This window comes from Diplotaxodon limnothrissa, linkage group LG10, assembly GCF_057381915.1.
Source record: "Diplotaxodon limnothrissa isolate DT_005_m linkage group LG10, D_limnothrissa_male_GT1.1, whole genome shotgun sequence".
NCBI classification, from domain to species: domain Eukaryota; kingdom Metazoa; phylum Chordata; class Actinopteri; order Cichliformes; family Cichlidae; genus Diplotaxodon; species Diplotaxodon limnothrissa.
The window spans coordinates 21865698-21890953 of record NC_140605.1 but is presented as its reverse complement, the minus strand read 5'-3'; the positions used below and the strand labels follow the sequence as shown (position 1 = coordinate 21890953).

The 25256-nt window shown below is 39.2% G+C and overlaps 1 protein-coding gene across 2 annotated transcripts in view; it reads right to left on the bottom strand.

The window, feature by feature from the left end:
* Positions 1 to 25256, bottom strand: part of LOC146624437 (actin-binding LIM protein 3-like) — a 53792-nt gene that overhangs the window by 16235 nt on the left and 12301 nt on the right. The window contains exons 3-13 of one of the 2 annotated variants that reach the window (XM_085363924.1): positions 19077 to 19260; positions 17514 to 17626; positions 16490 to 16616; positions 16062 to 16155; positions 15587 to 15674; positions 8989 to 9047; positions 7186 to 7266; positions 6489 to 6650; positions 6343 to 6372; positions 5598 to 5709; positions 5269 to 5370 (exon numbers count right to left, since the gene is read on the bottom strand). In XM_085363924.1, coding sequence (XP_085220050.1) covers positions 5269 to 5370; positions 5598 to 5709; positions 6343 to 6372; positions 6489 to 6650; positions 7186 to 7266; positions 8989 to 9047; positions 15587 to 15674; positions 16062 to 16155; positions 16490 to 16616; positions 17514 to 17626; positions 19077 to 19260 — 1152 coding nt within the window. The remainder of the gene's footprint in view (positions 1 to 5268; positions 5371 to 5597; positions 5710 to 6342; positions 6373 to 6488; positions 6651 to 7185; positions 7267 to 8988; positions 9048 to 15586; positions 15675 to 16061; positions 16156 to 16489; positions 16617 to 17513; positions 17627 to 19076; positions 19261 to 25256) is intronic. The other variant, XM_085363925.1, reaches the window with a different exon arrangement.

Genomic DNA, 25256 nt, shown 5'->3' with positions numbered 1-25256 from the left:
TATTTACAACCCCAACCTGTACATAGTGTGGCTACAACACATAAATATGTTCAGAAAGTGAGATCAAGTGATCCACAAGTTACTCTGCAGAGGACATTTCTATCACTCCAAAATCGATACAATCATCCACATGAACTCTATTCAGAGAAAAGCAACCACCGGACTCTGCCCACCTTCACACAGAGGTGACAACAGAAATGCACATCTGAGCCAGTGATATCCTCCCAAGAAAAAGTTAGCCAGTCCTATTTGTATTTCCTTTAAAAGTGTACTTGAAGGTTCAACAACAGTCAAGTGGCAACAAAATAATTCACAACCAAATACCTCATCCTATAGTCAAACTGTTGCTAGATGGTTTGGGCAATGATTTTTCTCCTCAGAACCCTGTCAGTTTCTTTTCAGAATATAATTTTTCCAAAAACACAATTTTTTTTCATCCCTTTCTGCTCCAGTGCATCCTAGATGGAAGTGCCAGCTGCCATTTACATCTCGAGCCTTCTTCAACCAGTTAACTCTTGGAAAGGGTGTGCTCACATATCTTAGTGGTGTTTTATGCGATCATGTGCAGAATTGTTATGACGAGTAATCAACACAGCTGCATCATCAGCATAAGCAGGCACATTAGTTCATGTACGTGAAACTGCAGCAAAGGTTAAACCTGTGAGACCCCATCTAAGCTGATTTAAAAGGCAACAGCATATGGCTGACCACATAGGGGCCAACCCTGCCTAATGCCTCTTTGTACAGTGACGTAGCTGCTAAGTCCTCTTATTTTCAACAATATAGCAGTATTTGAATACAACAGCTTATCCCATGAAATAGCATCTGCAACAAAGATGATCTGCTTTTTCTTCCTCTAGACACAAAGGCCTAAATTGTCCAATAGTGCGAGTTATTGAAAGTCTGAATATAATGAATAATGGCTTCCAGACCATCCTTAAATGTATTTAAAAGATTCAGCTATTTTTATAGTTTGTACAGTGAAGTGAAGCTGGTCTCTGATTTCTTAGCAAACCCTAACATCTCTCTCTCCTTTTTTTTGTTGCCTATAGGGCTCTTCAGGGAGTCACAACTGAGCTGCTGAATGGTAGTAAAAAAAGTCTTCTCAAAGGAAAGTTCAACTTCAGTGTAGGTAATCCCTCCATCTACATGACTGGCATCCATTCAATTCAGTTCTATTTTACTTAAATAGTGCCAAATCACAAGAAGAGTCGCCTCAAGGCACGTTGTATTGTAAGGTAAAGAGTCTACAATAATACAGAAAAAAACCCAACAATCAAACAAGTGCTTGCTTTGACCAAGCACTTGGTGACAGTTTCTAGTCTTGCCCACTTAAAATGGGTTGTATGTGGCCCATGATGTAAAATGAATCTGACATCTCTGATCTATATCATTAGCAAAGATTCTAATCAAGAACCTCGTTGCCTTTCATGTGAGATTTCTTTCCTGTCTCCTAGCTTTTTGCAATTCTTATTACTGATGACGATGTTGTGTTTCTTACCAACTCCCAATGTTGAAATAATGATATTAGTGATCTTTTCTTAATCTCCACTGACTTCAGAAAGACTGACAGGAGGGGTCTGCTTCTGAATGTTAATTTGCCACAGTTGGTGCTGAAGGTGTCTTCTGTAGCTGTATGGTGATCTGAAAAATCATTAGGGTGACATCATGGCCCTAATGTGCAATATTGAGTGCAGAGCTGTGAATGGCACACTTGAATTACAAAGCAAGATTTTTATTCAGGGTAAAATCAAAGTCCAAAATGTTAAAAATCCATAATGTGGCATTAACAGAAATCCAAAATAAAAAACGTAAGCAAAGGAAAACAGGAGACCAAAGAAGGTGCACACAGGAAGAAAGGGAACAGGAATATACCTTATGTTGTGAACACTGATGGTGGGGAACGAGGTACAGGTGAGAACATACAGGAAGTAAACCTAAAACATATGCTTTTATAACACAAACCCAAGCTCAAAACTACTGACTAGACCTCCAAATCAATGACATTTTCTTCTCACAACACTGAGGTCATTTTCCTTCACCACACTTGACAAAGGTGAAACGAAGGTAGGTCGGATACGTTTGCCTTGACAGAAATGCTGATTATCAGAACTATAGTCATCAGTAATAATTTTTTTTACAGAAGTCTAGAATTTGCTCAGATGCAGGGAGGGGAAAAATGTATTTCCACATTATGTCAACCATCATCCACCATTTTTTCATCTTTAATCTCATACAACTGAAGCTGAACCTGCTGCATCACCTGCCACAGCGACACTTCCTCCTTCAATTTTTTTTCATTAGTTGCACTATTTGTGTTGTTAGCATCACTTGCTTTTCCCCAGAGAGGGACACCATTTCTGGGGAGAACACCAGTACCTCAATGCATAGCTTTACACCAACAATTAATGAGATAATTAATTAAATTAACCTCACATTTCTTTAAAGATATCATGCAAACTGTATATAAAGGTAAAACTATACCAATCACCTTCCCGTACAAAATCCCAGTATGCAGTGCACAGAGGAGAGCGGAGGAGTTAAATATTCTGGCTTTCCTTGTTTAACCTCCCCCACCGAATTAGTTGTATACATTTACAGTCTTAAGCACGACAGAAGCTGACAGAACAGGTGATAAACTGGTACTGCAGAGGTGCTGCCTTGCATCCAGACAACCTGACTAACATGCCGAGGTTGATTAATACAGCTTCCCAGGCTTAATACAGGAAAGAAAAGCAGGCGGCACAAGAATAAAGATGAGGGTGGAGAGCAATTAAAGTTGATCCAAATTAAAAAGAAAAAACTAAGAAGAGACAAGAACAGGAAAGCGCCACAACAACATGCCACAGTAAACTATAAATGCCTTTTAGCCTTTAATACAACAATAAATAATGAAAAAAACAGAAAACATTTCCATTCACACTGTGTGCCACAAATGCAACCAAGTTTGCAACCTTATTTGTATGCACTAAATGTGTATGCACATGACACTCTGAGACACTTTGAATAAAAGCATCCAGCAGATACATTTCGTACTCTGTTGAAAGTAAGCAGGAAATGCTGTTTCAGGGCTGGCGAGAGGAAAAAAAGCTTGAGGAAACACAAATTGAGAAATGGAGTGGGGGCAGGAAGAGGGAATGATGGAGGGAAATCAAATATGCAGCTCATATTGAGAAGAAGAGGCCTTTTATAGTGAAGGGAGCAAAGACAGAGTGAAGCATTCAGAGAGGAGAGAGGCGTTAAGTTGTTAAAGTGGAGGGTTGATGGGCTCTTAAAATAAAATTAACCGATATTTGTTGCAAGATGACAGTACTAAAGTACTCGTATGTTACACAAAAGCTGCAAATGAGAAAGACAAAATAGACAAAGAGTGCCCATTGGTCAATGAGAGAGGAGGATTAATACATTGTATGGTTGTTAAAACATCAATGAAATAAGGACAAAGGCAAAAGGATAAAAGAAAATAAAAAAAGATGAAAATGAATGAATTACAGAAAAACTTTTGTTCCTCTTTCTAGATGATGATGGATGGATCGTGCTCATTAGTAATTAATATCTCAAATTACTTTTTTGTGACTCATTTTTTAGGGGGGTAGATAAATTGGAACCAGCAAGAAGACTGTTCTTCCATCACAATAATTACTCAATATTCAAATTTACTCTTTAGTTACAGTCATGGTAAAAAGAAAGTAAATCCTGAATTTTAAGGTTTTTACTATCACGACATTATAACAAAAAAAAAAAAAAAAAAGAACATTAACAAAAACAAAAATAGTGCTACCCCCTCAGCCTCCTAGATACAGCTATACACCTATCTGAAACTTCTATGTCACTTATCATATTCACAAACTTGGGCGTCGATGTCGCCCACCCGCCCCCTCACCCATGGATCCCCTGAAATCTGTCACCACAAATCAATAAATATATAAAATTACAGAAAAGGTCTTGTAGCTCAATTTTGATAGTAGATAGTGGAAAAAACAGTACATTTTCTGTGTTTTATTATCAATTACTTAACTACTTGTTGTAGTACTAATGGAAATGTAGGAGATATTTATTGAGAGGAAAAACTTTAAAAGTTATGAAAATACAGTTAAAAGTCCAAAAGCAATCCCCTCCTTCACAAAGGAGGAGATTCAAAGCCGTCCAGTGGACCGGATTGGAGTCTTTCCTGGGCCGATTCTGGCCCCAGGCCTTATGTTTGACACCCACGGTCTAGAGCATTCAGATGTATTAACACAATGGCAAAAAAGATAACAGAAGTGCCAGGAAAAAGCTGATTATTTCTAAATATTAATATTATACCATGGCTCAGGTTTGCAAAGGTGAATCTGGAAAACCCTCAATACCTTTGGAACAATGGCTTTTGGACAGATGAGACTAAACTGTGGGTATTTGGCTATAGTGCACATAATGCACCATGTTTGGTAAAAATCAAATACAGCATACCAACTGTCAAGCACAGTGGTAGAGGGGTGATGATTTGGGTTTGTTTTGCAGCCACTGGACCTGGGAACCTTGAACTCCTCTGACAGCTAACGCTTGAGAGAAATTTGGTCATGCACCAGGACAATAAACGAGCACAGCAGAAAATATATGAGAGGATGGTTGAAAAAGAAAAGAATCTAGGTTGCTTTGGCCAAGACAAAGTCCAGACCTCAACCTGAATAAAATGCTGTGGTGGGACTTTCAAAGAGCTGTCCATGAACGAATGCCCACAAACTTCAATGAACTGAGGCAACGCTGTCAAGCAGAGTGAGCAGAAATTCCTCTACAATGATGTGAGAGATGAATAATGTTGTATAGAAAATGTTTACTTCAATTTACTAACGGTGATTCTACAAGCGACTGAATCATGGACCGTATTTTCTCTTTCACACACAGCTTCTACATTTTGGCTCAGCTGTTGTTAGTTAGTTGCTTGTTGTCCATCTGAGGTTGTATTTACCTCATTCTAACACCTGCTCAGGACCACCTTGTTTTTTATTATGTCCTCATATGTAAAACCTTAGACTTGAGACAGTGTACTTTTTTGCCATGACTATAAAGGATTTTTTTATTTCAAAAATGACAACAAAATATCAAATTATTATTTTAATCCAATTAAAACCTGTGTGCATGAATGCAGGAGAACAGCTGCTATAGCTGATATATAGTAATAACAAATGAGGTCCATCAGTGAACTGTGGATTAGTTTTGGTCTGACGTGGTGAAGTTTTGGTTAGTTAACAGGTTAGGGTCAGGGCTACATACACAGTAACGGCCTACCTGGCACATGGAAATGCTTGGGGCCTTGGAAGGTGTTGGTGGGTGTAGCACACCTGGGCTCTGGCTGACTATAATAAGGAGAACTCCTGCCACTTTCACTGCCTGCACTCAGCCCAGCCAATCACAATGAGAGAAACCAAAGCATCAATGACCCACATCCACAAACAGTAAGACAGACAGGGTATTGAAAGATACACTGACAAATAACCCGATGGATTACATGTGCATGCAAATGTGAGTTGCACCCACACAAAGACTTTCTATCCAGCTATTTTTCTCTGTGTGTGCGTGTGTGTGTGTGTGTGTCTTTGCTTGAGTGGGAGTATTACCAGGGACATAATAATGCAGTGGGGAGCCTCCGTGACGACTGTGTGCAGGTGAGTCGGTATAGGGGGAGCTGGAGGAACGTCTTGTTCTTAACTCCATGCCATCCAAGAGATCCTGAAAGGAAAGGCTGCTTTAGAGGCTGTCTGAGTAATGTGCTTTAATTTACTAAAGGCAGTAAAGTAGACCACAAGGTTACTTCCACAACACAGTTTTAATCATGCTGACAGCAGTTTATTAACCTACATGGTGTGTATGCTGCTAGCAGTCCTAGTGCACAAACATGTGCAGATGTAGTCTAAACACAGACAGTGAAGACTATCACGGTGCCGTTACAATGATGGCACAAATTAAAGAAATACTTGGATGGTTACTTTCCTTCATGCCAAGACTGAAACAATAATATTAGCATATAAATAGATGCGCATTAAATATGAAAGTGGTTAGGTTAGCGTAGCATGTAGACTGGAATCAGAGGAAGCATGCAGCCTGATGGGAACAAAATCCACCTACCAGCACTTCTAAAGTTTACTAATTAAGATGGTATATCTCAAGGGTACAAAATTATGTCCCAAAATATCAAACTATGTCTTTTTGTATTCAAATGTTGCCGGTGTTTGATATCACTCAACTGTACTGTTTTGAGTTCTAAAATTAAAACCGGTTACATCTATTTTCTTTTTGTATTTAATACTTTAGAGTAAGGATTACCTTCTCAACCATTACACAAAGAGGTGGGGGAGTACTTACATGAGAGTATGGTGATAAGGAGCCCAATGACTGGATATGAGGAGAAATAAAAGATATTTGTTACTGTTCATTATTCTTAATACCTTATGGTCAATTTATTTTTACCGGAAGAAATTCAAATAGTGAGTTTGTGTGTGTGTGACTACCTGCCTACGGTTGCATCTCTCCAAAGTGTCATCTGAGAGGTGGGTCTGTGCATGGTCGGCCTGATAAGGAATAATGTCGGGCCGCTGAATGTCATATATGGCTTTAACCCTGGGAAGTGCTGCCACCTGCTTATATTCCAAAACATCCCCATCACCCTTAGCCTGTTAGAGAGAGACAGGTAGACAGGGATACACATTAAATGAAGACCAAACCATAAGTAGAAGACTGGCTGTAAACAGCCAATCTCGATCACCAACAGAAGAGGCACCCAAATTCTTGCATAGAAAATCACACATATGGTAGCATACAGGAAGGGAAATGAGGCAATGGTAAACATTCAGGTGAGCAGGTTAAACTGAAATCTTTGATGGGCCAGTAAAAATTTAAACATGACATTAAACGATCTAAGATAGAGCTAAAAAGTGTGCACTGTAAGACAATAACTCTGGATAGGAAACTAAAGGGCTTAAGATAAAAGCCTGCTTATTATAAAAGGCATATTAAGGCTTTAGTAGTCTGGCAATTTGCTTTTAGTAGGCATACAGTAAGGCAGGGAGCGGCAACAGACAGACAAGAAGTCTGCTGAGAGACTGATAGCACAGACCGCCTGAGCTTTAAGGGTCTCTTTTGTGCTTCTGTCTATGCTGGTTATGTTTGAGTGACAGATGTGACGTAGCCATGGTGACGGTTACTCACACAGATGAGCCGGTGAGGAGAGCCAAGGAGAGGAGAGGAGCCTGGAGGAGAAATGGATGCTGTCTCGGAGGTACGTCTCAGCTGGTGGGACAAATGTCAGTGAGAGCAAGAAGGTGAATAAAGTTAGCTTAAATACAACAGTGAGCGCAGAAAAGTACTTTAATTTAATGCATTACTCAAAAAAGTGAACCTGGAGCAGTAACTCAAATAATCACTCGTTACAGCCAAGGTATCCAGAAGATCATCTCTGAAAGCACATCACCTCAAACCTTGAGTTGGTTACCCAGTACCACCAGTACCTCCAGTACCACAGGAAACTGAGGCTATAATTTACATCGGCTCACCAAAACTGGGCGGCAGACAATTGGAAAACGGTCACCTGGTAATAAGCCTTGAATTCTGCTCAAACATTTGAACGGCAGGGTGAGAATTTGGTGTAAACAACATGAAAGCCTGGATCCATCCTGCCTTGTATCAACACTTAAAGTGGTATAATGATGGTGGTATGATGGTCTATGGGACACACTCTGGACTCCATCCTTACTACTCAGCATCAAGCCTCAGTGTGCTCATCTTCTAATAGCTGTAAGTTAACGCACCAAGTCACACCAAGCTAAAACCACCCCAAAAAGGGTTTCTGGAACATTACAATGAGTCCAGATGGCCTCCACAGTCACCAGATCAACATCCAATAGATGTGGTAGAACAGGAGATTCACAGCATGCAGGTGCAGCTGCAAAATCATGCATCAACCGTGTGATATTAAATGTCAATATAGACCAAATTAAAAATAAATAAGTAAACTAAAATACTTTATCTAGCCTCTCACTTAAAAAAGTGTGTTTTGTTAATGCTGCTTTTTTGTTTGTAATATAAAGCAAGTGGATGGAGCTTCTCTGCTCACAGCCAGAACTGTGTAATATTATAGATATCAAATCTGTTTGACTTCATACAAAGACTTAAAAAGGCGGATACCTGACTTTTTCTTCAGTATTAATCTTTCAGGATAGAGAACCACTTTGTACTGAATATTATAGCTGCAAACTAACACTTCTGTACCTGTTATGTTTTTACTGTGACAGCATTATTAAGCCAACTCTTAATCATGTAAGTGTTCTTGTAAATGTTCCTCTATGTGCTGGAATAGCTGAATCTCACTTTTTTTCTTGACGTGTTCACTTCCCGGTTGAGCTGAGCAATCATTTGACAACAAATGTTAATTTCCTGCTTTTAACATTCATATTCCCTGTGTGTGTGTGTGTGTGTGTGTGTGTGTGTGTGTGTAGGTGTGTGTGTGTGTGTGTGTGTAGGTGTGTGTAGGTGTGTGTATGTGTTTTGTAAAGTTACAACTTCCTTTTCTGCCACGGTGTGATGATTATTATTTGCATGTTCATGATAACACCAGGCTCTGGCAAGAGCTGTCAAAGTGCAGGTCTGCAGCTCTACTTTCGATGAAATGCTTTGAAAAAATACAATAAGACTTTATGCTGTGTTTGGACAATTTCTGTTAAATAAAGCTACAACAATAGTATGAACAATCTGGTGACGAACTATATATTACAATGAAATCTTTTATAAATGAACAGCAAAATAAAGTCTATTTATCCAAATTTTTATATATAAAACTAAATTCGCTGAGGGCAGATTTGAGCACATTTCTTACAATGCTAAGAGCGACATACCTGCTTTTAAAACAACAGTGAGACATTTCAGACACAGCATGAAAGAGAGAACCACTGAGAGGACAAAAACAGAAACAGAGAGGAAGAGCAGGGGCTTCCAGGTATTTTGAGTAACACTCACCCTCAGTTTCCTCTCCAGCCGAGCTGCTTCTTTACACATGGGGTGCCAAACCTCTGAACCTGCACATACACACATGCGATTTTATCTCAGTTTACTTTGTTTATTGCGTGTGGGCAGCAGCCATACAGTTTTATGGGATCCTATGAAGAGCAGATCAGCTTTTCTCAAGTGCATCAACATCAATCAAAGGCACACACACACACACACACACACACACACACACACACACACACACACACACACACGAGACACTGTGTGTATGTGTGTGTGTGTGTGTGTGTGTGTGTGTGTGTGGAGGCAGTTTATCTAAACTGATAAGAGAGGATGTAGCTCTTGTAGTTTCCTACACAGATAAATATCAAGAGGGAAAAATAAAAATTCTGTCCACTCCTTTGTCTAAACTGAAATATCCCAACCATAATTAAACAGATGTTTTTCTCACAGTAACTCATCTTTTTAGTTTGGCCAACTCTTATTCATGTCATCATCTTCACCTGTCATTAATGTTTAGTGACATTCTGAATGTGTGAAAACAATTTAAGACACGTGATCCCCAAATTTTGTTGTTTTTGCCATGTCATCTTTTAGTGACTCCCTATTTTATTTTGAAGGCCTGTCCCTCATGTAGCTCTATTTCCTGCCTTTGCTCATTTCCCACTATCCTTATTGTCTAATTTAGTCTATATGAACCTTATACTAGCCATTTCCACCTGGTGGGTCTTTAGCATGTATGACTTCTCAGTCTGTCATTTTATCAAGCTTTTATCCTGTGTCTTCTTTCAGCTTTTATAAAACGACTTAGACTTGGAATTTGCTGCTAACGCTCTGCATTGTGTTTTGTTAACAACTTTATGGTCAATAAAGTTACTATTTGCAACCTGCCTCTCTACCTCCTTGTTGTGGTTTTGCCTAAAATGCAACAGATATTAGCAAATAAGACACAATAAACAGTACTGCACAAATAACAAGAATGGAACGAATGAACAAGTGAATAATGCTGAACTGCATGTTGTATGTTTCTAATAATGTCCACAAAGTTATTAATATTGAAGTAGAAGCCTTACTTTGCTTAAACTTGGGTCTTCTTGTATTCTATAGCAATGATTTAGCCAGCTGATTTATCATCAACCATACGGAAACTTCTATCGCTGTACTTGATTATAAAAAATACATTCAGTACTTTTTCTTTAGTTTTGCTATCATGTTTTCATGCTGTGCTTCTGTGAATACTTCTCATTGCTTATATTACATTGTAGACTAAAAAAAAAAACTAAGTACGTTTCAAAATTGTTCCATTAAGGAAGCCGGCATGATTGTACCATCCTTTTTAAACAGAAAAGAGAAAGTAAAACAAGTGTTAAAGCGCAAAAATATTACATCAAATATTCCAGGATGCGACATTATAATCGTGTTGTTGTTTATATTTTTTTGACTGTGTTGGCATAATTGTGCTTTAACAGTTATGGCAAAAGAATTTTGTGAATGAAAAAGAAGTGAAGTAATTAAGGGGAAAAGAGAGAAGAATGAGCAACAGTAAACAAAGAAGAGCAGGGTGAACTACAGCGCAAGAGAGGAAAGAGGCAATGAATGAGATCTCGTAGCTCTTATAACAATCGACCACTAATGTCAGGATGTTATATCCATGTAGATCTGATAATGACAGTAATATATCCACCCTGAGCACACGTGTGCACACACGCACATGCACGCACGCGCGCGCACACACACACACACACACACACACAAATAAATGCATGTGTACACACACACGTTGCCTATGTATCATTTTTCTTGAGCCCTGGGGCGGTGCAGGCCAGCAAAAAGAACTCAGTTAGTTGATCATGACTCTAATATACAACCACCATCAACACCATAAATCTGCAACACACATACACACACACACACACGCACACACACACGCACACACAAAGCAGGAGGCTATGCACGCCCAATAAGTACACACACCGCTCTCACACAAACACCCACACAAAATCAATAGTGTAGACAGGAACCATGCGTGGTGATTCAGTGCACCCCCGTCCCACCCACGGTCTTTAACTCTGCTGTCGAACAGATGTGTGGCCTTGGACTTGAAATCCTTTTTCTACAGGATGAGGAGAATTTAAATTGTGCAGTGAAAAAGAATTCAGTCTCAAACACAGTGCAAAATAAACTCTGAGAAAACTAGCTGCATGCCTATTTATTTTTTCTTTTAACAATAGTGCCATTATAAAGTAACCTGAGATATTTGGGGGGGGGGGGTTTTCTTACATGCAGATGTGGGATGTAGGAATGAAGGCTCTGCTGTCTTTGTACAGACTTTATGCAAAATAAGGGTAATCAGTGGAACAAACTGGCCATCTGATCTTAACTCTATTCAAAAATATGAGGCGAAGGCAACCAGTGTGAAACCCAGGGAAGTAGTAATAACATTTATATATTTGTACCATTTGAAATTCTAAGTGTAGTCTATAAAAAGATATTTAAATATTCAGAAAATTTTCCTTATTGCTGAGCCATGCTGCCAATACAAAGTGTGTACACACTGAGCACATGAAGTGCATACTGTATGTCTTTTGAAACTGAGACTACGCCGAGTAAAGAGTAAATATATGTGGTTAATCATCAGTTTCTACTTGGAAAGGAACATTTCATTCAAACAAAAACTGATTCTGCCAAACAAAAATGATTCTCTTTGGCATCGCTTATCACTCAGCTGTGATCACTGAGCATTGATTGGCTGTAATAATAATAATGGATTGGATTTATACAGCGCTTTTCAAGGCACCCAAAGCGCTTTACAATACCACTATTCATTCACTCTCACATTCACACACTGGTGGAGGCAAGCTACAGTTGTAGCCACAGCTTCCCTGGGGCAGACTGACAGAAGCGAGGCTGCCATAGCGCGCCATCGGCCCCTCTGGCCAACACCAGTAGGCGGTAGGGTAAAGTGTCTTGTCCAAGGACACAACGACCAGGACAGAGAGCTCGGGGATCGAACCGGCGACCTTCCGGTTACAGTACCGCTTCTAAAAGATGTGCTTTCTTTTACCACCATTATATTTATGTAATGATGATAAAATGAATTAAAAGACGTCTTTTAAGCAGCGGCCCCAAACCTGAAGGGAAAATGTAATTCGCCATTTAAACGAAACACAAAAAAACAAAAACACCATGGTCTGCTGCTAATTTTTAAAGAAAGGAAATTAACTAACATTAAATCCAAGTTTTTGTTGAGAATGTTGTTGAGAATGAAGGGAAAGGAAAACCATAACAGCAATTCAATCCTTTAACCGTTTTGAAGATGCTAGCATCCATTTTTAGTTCATAAAACAGTTCTTGAACTCTAATTACAATCAGCTGATTTCAGTTCACGTGTAAGAGGAGGAAAATAGTGACGCAGTCTAGAGCGTGGATATGAACTTTTTATTGCACAAAAGGACGAGATAAATGGCAAAGTGGAAAATCCTGGACAGAAACAACTGCTTTATGCTGCTAACATAACTTTGGTTCTTTGCAAGCATCCACCGAGAGAGCATGCTAATGCTAAGCTAGCCAAGAACCCAGAGTGAAAGCTCAGTCAATACCGACCTCAGCAGCCAGACCCTGAACTTCAACAGGTAACAAGCAGAGGAGCAAACAGGCTGCAGCCTCCGTTTCTATCTGTTCACGTTTCTAAAGCGGAAGGCGATTGCTTTTTTGTGCTGGTTTTCATCTTTGCTTTGTTGCAGCTAGCTTTGGATTCTACTAAGAGAAAGATCTTAGAGATCTGTGTTCTCACTGGGAATTTGTGTTTGTGTGTGTGGGGTTTTTATATTTTTACATATTGTTATGAAATTAATATAACGAGTAGGATCACAAATTACTTTTTCCTGGGAGTAATCAAGTAATGTACCACATTACTTGAAAGAAGAATGTCCCGTGTAATATGTGTAATAATGACTTTTTTGAGTGACGACTCCAACACTGATCAAAGCAAAGAGGGCAAATACCTCAGCAAACATTTGACCCACAGCATGCAATTAATTTGCATGAATGTATTTTCTTTACTGCTGCTTAGCAATGATGGTGACTCTTGAAACTGAGCCAATGAGAACCTCATGACAATCAATAAGAGAATCGATAAGGGATCAAATAATGGAATTGGAATCTCTAAATTCTCATTAATTCCCATTCCTAATCCCTACCACCACACAAACCAGTTTTTGTATGCACTTGCACACACAAACCACTTCTTATTCTAGACATGTGTCATGAGATGGATTTCGAGTTTGTGTGTGCATGTACGAGTGGGTGTACGTGTGTGTGTCGTAATTGAGTGTGCCTCACGTGGGTGATTGCTCGGGCCTCCTACATGTCTAAAGTAATCAAAAGGAGTGAATGTAACCTTGGGGCAGTTTACAGGAGCTCAGCACACAGACACACATATTAGTCTCAAACACATCTATAAAGAATATAATGTACACGCTTACAGGTATAGATTAAAAAGCTCACATATGTGGTCTTCAAGTACTATATGCAAATGCTTAGTTTTACTGGTGGCTTTGAGAGGTAGAGCAGCAGAATGACAATGAGCTGAAACAGGAGGTGCCACCCTGTGTGGCAACTCTGACACTGTGCCTGTCGGCCACATGTTACGGTACAGCAACTTAATATTAAATTTAAATTTCCCTCCATTAAGCCAAGTGTTCACAATTTTTTTTCTTGTCCTGTCCTACTTTTTTTTTTAAATTTTTTATCACTTGCACTATTTTATAATATCTGTTTTCATCTTGTATTTTCTTGGTGTGTGTTCCAGCCACCCACTCCGGGTCTGTGTGTGCTCCTTTGGTCACTTCCTGTTTTATTCAGCAGTCTCCTTTCTCATGTGTCCAGTTGGTTTGCTTCTTGTCTTTACTCACTGCTGTGATTTGCTGCTTTTTCCTAATTGTTTTCACCAATTAGGTTCCACTTGTGTATTTAGCCTCTGTTTAACCTCAGTTCTTTCTGTGTGCAGTGCACCCATGTTTTTCCCATATGTTCTTCATAGTATGCCTTTCAGTACACTTAGTTTGTTATTTGTTAAGTTTTTGTACATATTTTCTGTATTTTTGATTTTTTTTTTATAATGTTTCACTCCCTGTTTGTTATTTGTTTTTCTTCTTTGCTGTTGTCTGCTAGGCAGGGCAGCATCAGCACCAGAGATGCGAGTAGGATTAACAAATTGATTCACAAGGCTGGAACCATCACTGGCCAGAGTTTGGAGCCGTTTGAGTCAGTGAGGGACAGGACGTCACTGAACAAAATGCTCTCCATTATGGACAACCCATCACAACTCCCTCCACTCCACACTACTAAGGAAGCAGAGCTCCTTATCCCTCTGACTGATTCAACCCAATTACCATAAATAACGCTTCAGGAAATCTTCCTGCTGTTCTCTGTCAGACTGTATAAAAACTCTTTGTTCTATGACAAATGAACACACCTGTCAGGTATAAGAAATCTGCCAATTTTAATTCATACTTAGCAGTATGATATAAATGCTGCATGCTCTTTGAATATGTGGGACTCAAACTAAATTCATCATATATATATACACAACAAGAGTTTTCTTTATCTTCATGTATCTCCATGATTGAACTCATTAACTTTAGTCATTGTTATCTGATTTATAAAACAACATTTCCTGGATGATTCAATTTAAAACCTGGTGATGGTAACATCATTTAGGATAATTCTGTCAGTGACAGCTGAGAGTAATGGAAACAGTGGAGGAGGTGAAGGCTGACAGGTAATTGACTCCAACCTCTCTGTGTGACAGAGGAGGGGGATGTGTGGGTTTCTGTGTATTTACCACAAGTGTTATACTTGAGATCAATAACCTATATAATGGCTGTTACCGCAATCTTTTATTAGGTCAAGGTATTTTTCACTGACATTCCTGGTCTTTTTTTAATATATACACATACACACACACTCAGACATAAACCCCCAAATCCTTCTCATGCAGTCCTTTGCAGAGGTTTCAGGAAATGACGCATGGTACATTAGTTGGAACTGAGGACATTTTAGCCAAGTACCAAGATCTAAATCTTAGTCTTATGTCTGTGTCCACCACAGGTGTAAACATACACATACATATACACTTACCTAGAAGTCATTAAATTATTATAAGTATTTGCCATAAGGGAAGCTTGTCCTCAAAATATGAGTAAACATGTTAATGTCCCCACAACATTAGTAATACCAACACACACACACACACACACACACACACACACACACACACACACACACACACACACACACTTCCACAGATGCAGAATCACACAGAGGCCATCTGGATACTTGCAGGGTACTAATTCAATTGAAGCTAGAAGTCTATTTTTATGCCTGTTAACTGTACAAATGCAGAAGCACATTTGTGACTATGGAGACATAAATTCAGACTAAATTGATTTCCTAACAAATATATTCAGACTTTTATATTCAGAAGTTATAATTATTATTAAATGTTAAGCTTTGTTTTATCCAAGTTCAGGTTGATAGTGGAATTTTCTTCCACTTCATACAAGGGAAACTTATTTTGCTAGTTAACACACAATATCCTGATTACCTGTCAGGTACATTTCTTCTCCTTCTAGGAACATCATGTGACAGCGGGCACATCTCGCACAGCTGGGGTGGTAATGTTTTCCTCCAGCCTGCAGGAAAGGAAAGGAAAGGAAAATCAGACACAAAATGGCAAAAGCAAATGGTACAGATGAGAAAACGGGAACAGAGTGGTGATAAGAAACAGAAAAACAATGCAGAGTGAAGAAGGAGGAGAGGCATGATAAGAAACAGGGAAAAAAAAGATGAATAGTGTGAAGGAGATGGGGAAGTGTTGCTTTGTCGGGTTTCCAAAGCTGCTTCGTCATCAGTCAGCACTTCATTTAAAGAGGGACAGCTGCATTTTTTTGCAGCTTTTTATAGACCAGCTCACACTGACAAGCACAGAACACGCACATTCCCACTGTCGTTCCCAGCTGTCTTTAAGCATGCACGCATATTCCCAAAAGCACACATACACAACAGAAAAATGCACTCACCTCAAGTACTTTGCCACTTATGTACCTGTTACAGCTCTCACACCTGATCCCAAACTGACTGTGGTAGTCAGTCTCACAGTAAGGTATCCCATCTCTGAACAGTGAGAAACAGTGAGAAAGACAAAAAGCTCACAGTTTACTCCACAACTATTCATCCTGTAAAGATTTACAAAGCAAGTGCAACATTTCAATTTAATTTTGATAGTAAATAGTAGAAAAATGAGTAAAAAACCTCAACCTTTCCACAACTTGATGACAAATGTTTTAAACGTGCAATTTTCTAGTACGGTAGTTTCAGAATTAAAAGTCTGGATACAGGAGGCAGATTCTGTGCAGTGGCTTTTGATGTGGATTGCTTGAAGAAACGTTTGATATTTGCCCAAGCACACCTATGACTGACTTGAGATAGGAAGGATCAAGCCACCTACTTGCTGATGTACTCTCCAGTGAGGGCGCAGCCGCATGTTCGGCATTTAAAACAACTGACGTGCCACTGTCTCTCCAAAGCCAGCAGAGACTGACCCTGTTTGATCTCCTCACCACAGCCGGCACAGTCTGGAGGGGAGGGGAGGAGAGGGGAGAGGAAAAGCAGGAAGCGCGGTAATGAGAACGCACACATGTACGATAGGAACAGGCAGGAACACTTTGAGCATTTATGCATTTATCACTCCCCTTTTATGTCCTTGCCTTTCTGCTCTGCCAACCTCTCATCACTTCTCTACCTCCTCCTCCTCTCTTCCTCATCCCTCTCTCCTGTCGTGACAGTCACACTGTCTCTGCCAGATGGAGCTACCAGGACTACCTGAAGCAGCAGGCCACCTTCTGTGTTTGTGGGTGTGTTTGGAAGTATCTCCCTGCAGCTACACACCTACAAAGATGCTGTGTTTTTGCAACGTTCAGCAGGTGGACTGTGCAACTCTAGGTGTTCATTTGTAGGGGAACAAACAGTCTTACATGCTGGATGAATCACAAAGATATGAGTCAGTTAAATATCATTAGGCAGGGAAAAACCATAGCTAATAGCTTTTTTAAAAAATCTTCTTCTTCTTCTGAATCTTCTTCTGCTTGTGTTAGGTTTGATGAATGGGACTTGATGGGATTTAGTTACACACACAAACTTAAATACTCAAAGCTGGACACATATTTATTTCTTCCATTTCTTTAATTTGTTGGAGTATCAAACATGACATTTTGCATATTCTACAGGCTAGTAAATGAACCTTTGAGTTGAGTATATTCTATTTAAAACACCATGCATTTCCTTGAAATATTCATAGAAAAATAATTATTACAAAGTAATACCTGCACAGCTTTTGAAGAACTGGATAATGTGTGTTGGCTTATCCTTTGTCTAGTGAAGAAAATGTGAGATATGTTGTTGCTGTGTATGGTGTTGTACACATCAGTGAGCGTATATTTTCATTTGTGTGTGTGTGCGTGTTTGTTTCTTACAGCTTGGTCCGTGGACCTTGACGGGCTTGTCGCTGTTCAGAGAAAGTGAACACTGCTGACACACACACTTTTTCCCACAGAAGGTCACTCTGTCTCCAATTGGAAATGGGCTTCTGGGAAAGCACGCATAAAAAAACCATTTCAGTAATGCCATGCAGAATGCAGATAGGGTGATAGATAATTCACAGTTTACCCAATCAGAAAACACACGAAATTCCAATTTGCTTGTACTCCCAAGTTGAACAGTATCGATGTACGTAAGTAGTATTGGTGCAGGTAATTCCAAGTTTCTTTAGCAGAAGTTTCACACAATATTTGCCATTATTTCTGCTACCCTTACATTATACATGAAAACTTTCCCAGCATTGAAAACGAACATTTAGCAAATTCTTTTTTACACTGGGACATTTTTAATAACATAAATACTGTCAAAAACTACCATCGGCAGTGTCAGAGGAGTATTTCTGCAGTTTGAATGTAGCAAAGAATAAAACGAGATCTCCAGGCTGATGTCAAAGTTGCGAGGATTAAATGTTGCGCTCAGCTCTGGAAATCTTTGTCAGATTCTCAGTGCGTAACAGTTAAAATGAATAACGCTTCATACCCAGTGAGGTATGGGATAATATTTCAGGGTAAAAGCAGAGGCGAGCACAGAGCCCGTGAGGCAGACACAGGAGCTGTTCTTAAGAAACCAAGAACATTTTAACACACAGCTTACTCGTACACAGTAATCTAAGCAGGCCTCTTCTAAAGTCGTGTGAGAAACAACTACGATGTCTTACTTTTAAAAAAATGCTGCCTTGCCACAAGGGGTCACCACAGCAGGCGGCTCTGCAGGTTTAATTTGGCTGAGCTTTACACCAGATGCCCTTCATGACACAACCCCAAAGGGGATCTGTGCCTCCGGCTGGAAATGAAGCAGCATCTTTTCACTTGGCAAGCAAACATGTAAACCACTACACTCAGGCCAGGGATCATTTTTATGTGGAGCAGAATTTCAACACAAACATCTTGCAATTATGTTTTTAATCAATCTTTTTTTTTTTTTGAAAGGTTTGCATCTCTGTGTTATGACAGAAAACATTCACGCAGAGTAAGTCTGTTAATTTTCTGCGTAGTTCATTTTGCTCACAATATCTACTTGTTGATCGTCATGTTTAAGTTGTACTTATGGAATCACAGCACTTCTTTAAGGTTAGAGTAAGATAATCCCCCTGGTTAAATAATACTTTTATGTCATGATCCATAAATCTGCTGACACCAGGAGCACCAGAACACTGAACCTTGCCACTCGAGTAAGTCATCAGACAACCTGTCCTGACCGGTCTTCAATCCCCACTGTGATTATTAAACTGGATTTTATTCTTTCTTTTTTTTTTGTCTGATCCCTTCGTCTGAATTTATTACTGATCTCAGACAGACTACTACCAAGTATAGATTTACAAGATGAATGCGAGTCCAAATAACTTTTTATTACTTTGACTGCCTGACTCAATCTGTCTGTCTGTTTGACTATCTGCCTGCCAACATTTAGGTCTACATGAAGAAACACTCATTCTTTACTTGCAGATGCTGCAGACAAAGCAGTCTGGGTGGTACGTTCTCCCCAGGGCAGACACCACCTCTCCGGTGATGTACTGGTTACAGCTGTCACACTGGGTCCCATAGAGCCGCTGGTAGTCCTTTGTACAGATGTACTCACCAGAATGGTGGAAGAAACCCGCATGCACCAAGTCACAGCCGCACACTAAACAGAGACACAGAACTTCATTTCTCATAAACAGAAGCAAAAAAAAGGATGTATAGTTACAATGTGGCAAGGTTGCTCATGGTAGTCATGTTATTGAGGGCAAACTGTCATGACCAATAAAAGAACAGGGTGTCGAGTTGGTCAAATATGTATGTGATCAGTATGTATGATGTTCCACAAGCTGCTGAAGTAATTAAGAAACTTTAATTGACAGCCTTCTTTGACACAATCAACAGTATTAATCCACTTATCCACATAAAGGTTTCACCGGCTGATTTAAAGTCACAATTAATATTCTGTGTGAGTGCGTGCGTGTGTGTGTGTGTGTGTGTGTGTGTGTGTGTGTGTGTGTGTGTGTGTGTGTGCGCGCGCGTGTACTGTTTGTGGGTGTAGATTAGTACAGTACGAGCTGTTGTCCTTTCTGAGCTCAGAAGGGTTAATACTCTAATCTGCTTTTAGGGATTAGACCAGCGACCATCGTGTCTTAACTCATACAGTATGTTATGCTTGTCCATCCAAATGAAGGTGCAATAAAGTTTCAGCCACTTCAAATGTTTGGAGTCTCACTGATTATGTAATACCATTAGGGAGGCTTCTGACTGGCCTCACATTGTGCATGGAGAACAGCGACTCCAAACACTGAGTAGGAAACACACAGAACTATCTTCAGGGACAAGAAGAACAAGAAGTCCTGCAACAGATGGTACAGCATCTACAGAACCCTGATCCTAATTTGTATTGCTTTTAGCTTGCACGTGTTGTGTTTTATATACTATATATGGAATTTTGTCTCTATCTGCATGTGTCCAATTACAAATCACAACTTTAAATACATTTATGTGGAGGCAGAGCTGTGTGATAAGTGCATATCCAGCAAAAAAAAAAGGGCACACAGATAGACACAGTGTTTGCGAGATATACTGGCAGTATGATCTACGGCTTTCATTTAGCTAATACAAAGTCCTTCAGCCAAGTGACTGCTTCTAGTCCGACTGTGTGTGAAGGTTAGGCGGCCTCTGCTCAGCTGGTTGATCAGGTGTTTTAAAAGGAACTGAACAGCTATTTGCTCCAGCTGGAGGGAGCTGAGTCCCTCATCTGCCATCAGTTGTGCTTTATAGTATTTATTACAATATGTGTCAGCCAATGGCTTATATTAACCAAAAATTCTTACGTAGTGGAACCAGTGTAAAGATATTTTCCCATGAAAGTATCTAAAAAGAATCAAATTACTGCTATGCTTTCACCTCTGCACGTCTGTCACTGACAGATAATTTGTAACGGACTTGCCCAGGATACGCTGCATTATCCACAGAGGCAGTATGATGAAACCTTTACGTACTTTAGGTTAGACGACTGAAAGGCAGCCAACGGATCAAGATATCGGACAGTGAATTGAACGTCTAGTCTCTAATTAAGCTAATGGCTCTAAACCCAACAGAGTGAGTGGATCTAATCTGAGCCAGTGTGTTAAGAGGCTCAGACAGATAGAGAGAAGGAGTGAGAGAGATGTATAGAACTGTATAGGAAAGCTGAAGACATCATAAATATGGTAAAGCAACATTAAGTAACAATATGAGCCTGCAGCCAAACTCAGGAATTTTCATTTAAATATATTTAAAGGGTTTTGAAAAGGATCCAACTCGCTTTACAATTACCTTATAACACCTTAAAAGTTAGATTTATATGGTATTGCTGTTCAATATACATTTTATTACAATAATGCCAATAATCATTTGTGGACTGCTGACCATAAAAAAGAGTGGAATAATAGTAAACACTACAGAGAACTATGAGAAGTTTATTCAATCCTTATTCATTCAGTGCTTTAGAAATAAATGACAATATTTTAAATGAAGTGTCTGACAAATAGGATCCCAAAGTAAAGACAACACACTGACTGCTGCATTTAAACTGATGACTTTTACAGTAAGGTTCTAATTTCTCTCTGACCCGAATTAAAGCACAAAGCTCACACTGTGATAGACTTTTTTGTAACTCTTCACAGTGAAGGCTAACAGTCTGTCTTATGTACTAAGTATTTCGTTACTTATTATTTAGCCTGAAGATTCTGAAGTAAACTTTTGTAGTGTAGGAAAAAAGATAACAATACTGTATTAAGCGTTCTTTGGGTGGGGGTGGGTGGTTCTTTTCTCCTCTGGCAAAGCGGCTGTTGTACAACTTTGAAATGCCAGCCTGACCTTTATCAGTCGGGCTGAGACTAAAGCAGTTCACAGAGGAAGAGTTACAGTTACTGAAGCACTCATTCTCGAACTCATTGTACTCACATACTGCATGTCAAAACAAAAGGCCATTTTTATGTGACATATAAAAGGTAAATATTGTCAAGCCAAGCAAGTCAACCTGTCATGGTTTTGAGATTTTAGGATGTTTTGGGATTTTTCTCATTTTTGATCATTTTTGTATTATAGTTCTGCGCTTCTGTAGGTCTTTAGGTTCATTCTAGGTTAAAATGAGTTTTGTGTTTGAGTCCTTTGTTCATGTTCTATATTCCTGGTGCCTCTGAGTTTTAATATCGATTATTGTGGTTCGAGGTTTATTTTTTTTTATGTTGGTTTCCTTTTGTTTCCAGTCTCTGTTCCTCATTAGGTTATGTAATCTTTAGTTATCATCTTTTATGTTCCCTTTGTGTCTCCCCAGTCAGTCATGTCGCCATGTTTGTTTATCTCCAGTCACTGTGTCAAGTTGGCGTCTTAGTCCTGGCATTAGTGTTTATTACTTCTTTTTTTATTTTAATGATCCCTCGTCTCCTGTGTGTTGTGTTTGGTTTTGGCACCCCTTGTCTCGTTACTGTGATTGTGTTCAGCTGTGTTCCCTGGTGTTTCCCATTTCCCTCATTACCTGGTGCATCTATATTGTCTGAATCTCCCTTTGCTCTCTTTTACATCATCCATCATGGTTGTGTCTTCTGCAGCACGTTTTCCCAGTTAAGTTGAAAGTTTGATTTTCCTCATGTTGTTTTGTACTTTGTTTTAGTTAATAAAGCCACTTTTTAGTTTTCTCCTTTGTGTTCCCCAGTCCTGCGTTTGGGTCCAACTCTGCCAGCCACACAACCAGCCTCAAATACACATCCCATCATTTCTCACCATGCAGATAACGTTCACACATTCATCACTGTCTCAATGGAAAGCTATTAAGATATAGAGGAAACAGGGAAGAGTGGGAGCTGTTAAGACTTGGCCTCTCCAGAGGCCTCTCTGTTATTTTTGGATTTCAAATCGTAGGCCAGTTTCCAAAAGCTGTTCTCGCTGACAAAAATCAATGCATGAATTTTATACAGGCTGATATCCTTTCATATTTATTTTTCAAATAATCAAGATCACCAGAGAGCATTCAACAAATATTTATGTCATTTTAATTTTCACTGGTGAATTTAAACATATTTAAACCTTTTTATTAGTTTTATCTTACTTGGGATGGCAAAAGCAGTCAGTTAGTAGGTAGGTGTAATCCCACTGCTGGTCCAGACTGAAATATCATTTCAACAATATCCACGACAGACCTAGTGGCATTTTGATCATTTGTATTTCACTAATGACGGTTGCTGGACACGCACAGCTGCATCTCTCCCGCTGCCAGCTCAACAAAACAACAACCTTAACTCAAAATCCAGACTTTTAAGCCGGCGAGGCGTGATTGTAGAGTATTGTACAGGTATTTATTGTCGAACTATTTGAACCTGGTATTTAACCAATTCTCCTTTGATGATACTCACATTCAGCCACTGCTTTGGTTTATGACTAAAACACAAACTTATCGTTATAGTGTCAGCTTTGTGTTCAGTGATAACTAGCAATTGTTAGCTTAGTAACAAACTAAACTAAGATAGTAAATACGCTTATCCAGTTTAATATTTGCATGTTATGCACATATCAGCTGCTGGCATATCTTTACACAATGCTTTGCTATTTTTTTGTGAAACTGATATAAACCCACTTCAGGTCCAATCCATGTGAAGAGGACTTTTAGGAAAGTTTAACAGACTAGGCTTCATGTGCCCATTCAAATATTAGTTAGCTTTAAATGATTGTTTTCTGAAGCATTCAAATATTTTGAGTCTGGTGAACCATGAGCCGTTGGGCTACAGTTACATTGTAAAGTTTTTAAAACTGGGCTAAAAGACCTGCTGCACATAGTGCTGCACATTTTATTAGCATGCTAGTGCTAATAAAAAGCCAGAGAGCCTGACATTGACCACTGATTATTTTTAGGGGCTTGTTTGCATCACATAAAAGAAGATACAAAGCATTAAAGCACGTTAAAAAGACAACGGCTTTAATGAACACAGTAGGACCCAAGACCTGGAAGGAGGGCTGATACATCATCCAGTAGCTCACCATATCTTATAAAAACTTTTTTTTTCCTTTGCAGTCATTTCTTTAAAATGTACGCAGATACTGCCACAAAAGGCCCATCCCTATATGTAGTCTTTTAAAATACAAGGGCATGCCTGACCACAAATAATTCCATTGAACTAAAAAATTCATTTGACACATTTACAGTGTAATTATAATAGAAGACGAAAATGTCACAGCAGTGAACTCCCAGAATATAAATGAGCATGTGCCGGCCTGCTACCATCCATTATTCTCCCTCTGTCACATGACATTTTACTCTTTCATGGACAGTTGGAGCAAATCTTCCCACTGCTACTTGAACTTGCTGACTGAGCCTTAATGTTCATATAGGTCAGAGACTTGTCAGGCACTTCTATCCATACCCTGTCAAACAAGACCTTAGGACAATGTGACCTTACCCCTGACACTCCGTGACCCTCACCTGCTGTCCCAAACTGAAGGAGGGTTTTTTTGTTTTGTTTTGTTTTTTTAATATTTAGACTGCTCTGTGTGTTGAATCAGCATTAACCAGTTCCTCCAGGAGCTAAATAAAACCTGACATATCAGAGAGTCCTATATGCAGTGTAAGCCACAAACGATTATTTTGATAGTCGACTAGTCACCGATTATTTTTGCGATTAGTCAACTAATCAGATCGTGCATCCATTGGACGTAAAACTTACAGCTTATTGCACCAGCAGCATCTGCTCTTATATAACTATCATTAGCTTACAGCTTGAAGTGTTTAAGGTATGCGCTAACTGAAAATAAAGACAAGATGATAGTTTATTGAATTTAAATGAAATTTGCAGATTGTTTCAGTGAAGTTTAATAAACTCCTTGCTATCTAAAATATAACAGGACACCGGAGTATATTCTCCAGCATCTCACATTTCTGATAACCAGTTATCTGCTTGACGTTTATTCAGCTGTGTAAAAGTTGCTTTTATATTATATTTTGTGCAAAACTGGGGATCTCAGTCTGCATCATGCCTGCTTTTTCAAAGTTGCCTCACATTTGTCTTTTATTCCTTTAATTAAACAGGAAATCAAGTAGTTTAATAACAAGAAGCTTAAATGGGTACAGATGAATATATTTCACATTAACTAATTACTTTGGTTTCTTAATAAGAAAAGCAAGTGAAGTGAGAGGGGTTTGAATAAATTCTGTTTAATTAGCTCATTCATCTGCAGTTCAATCCATGTGTAGAGAGCAGTTTTTGAAACCACTTTAACTTGCACGACTTCTCACTTGACATAAATAACAATCAATAGAAATCTAATTTCTCTAACAAAGTCTCACTAATAACCCTAATTTGTGATTTGCAAAGCAATGAAATTAAGGCACTATTGAGGTTATAAAATTGTCCTGTAATCACAAGGCCTGCAGAACAGTCTATAAATATCAAGAAGTAATCTATTTATCTTCAACACAACTCCTAAGGCCCAGGACATGATTTTCCATGAGTCCACTCTGATATGTACGAACCAGCTTCCAGTTTGGATTCAGGAGACAGAAACTATCTCTACTTTCAAGATTAGGCTTAAAACTTTCCTTTTTGCTAAAGCATATAGTTAGGGCTGGACCAGGTGACCCTGAATCCTCCCTTAGTTATGCTGCAATAGACATAGGCTGCC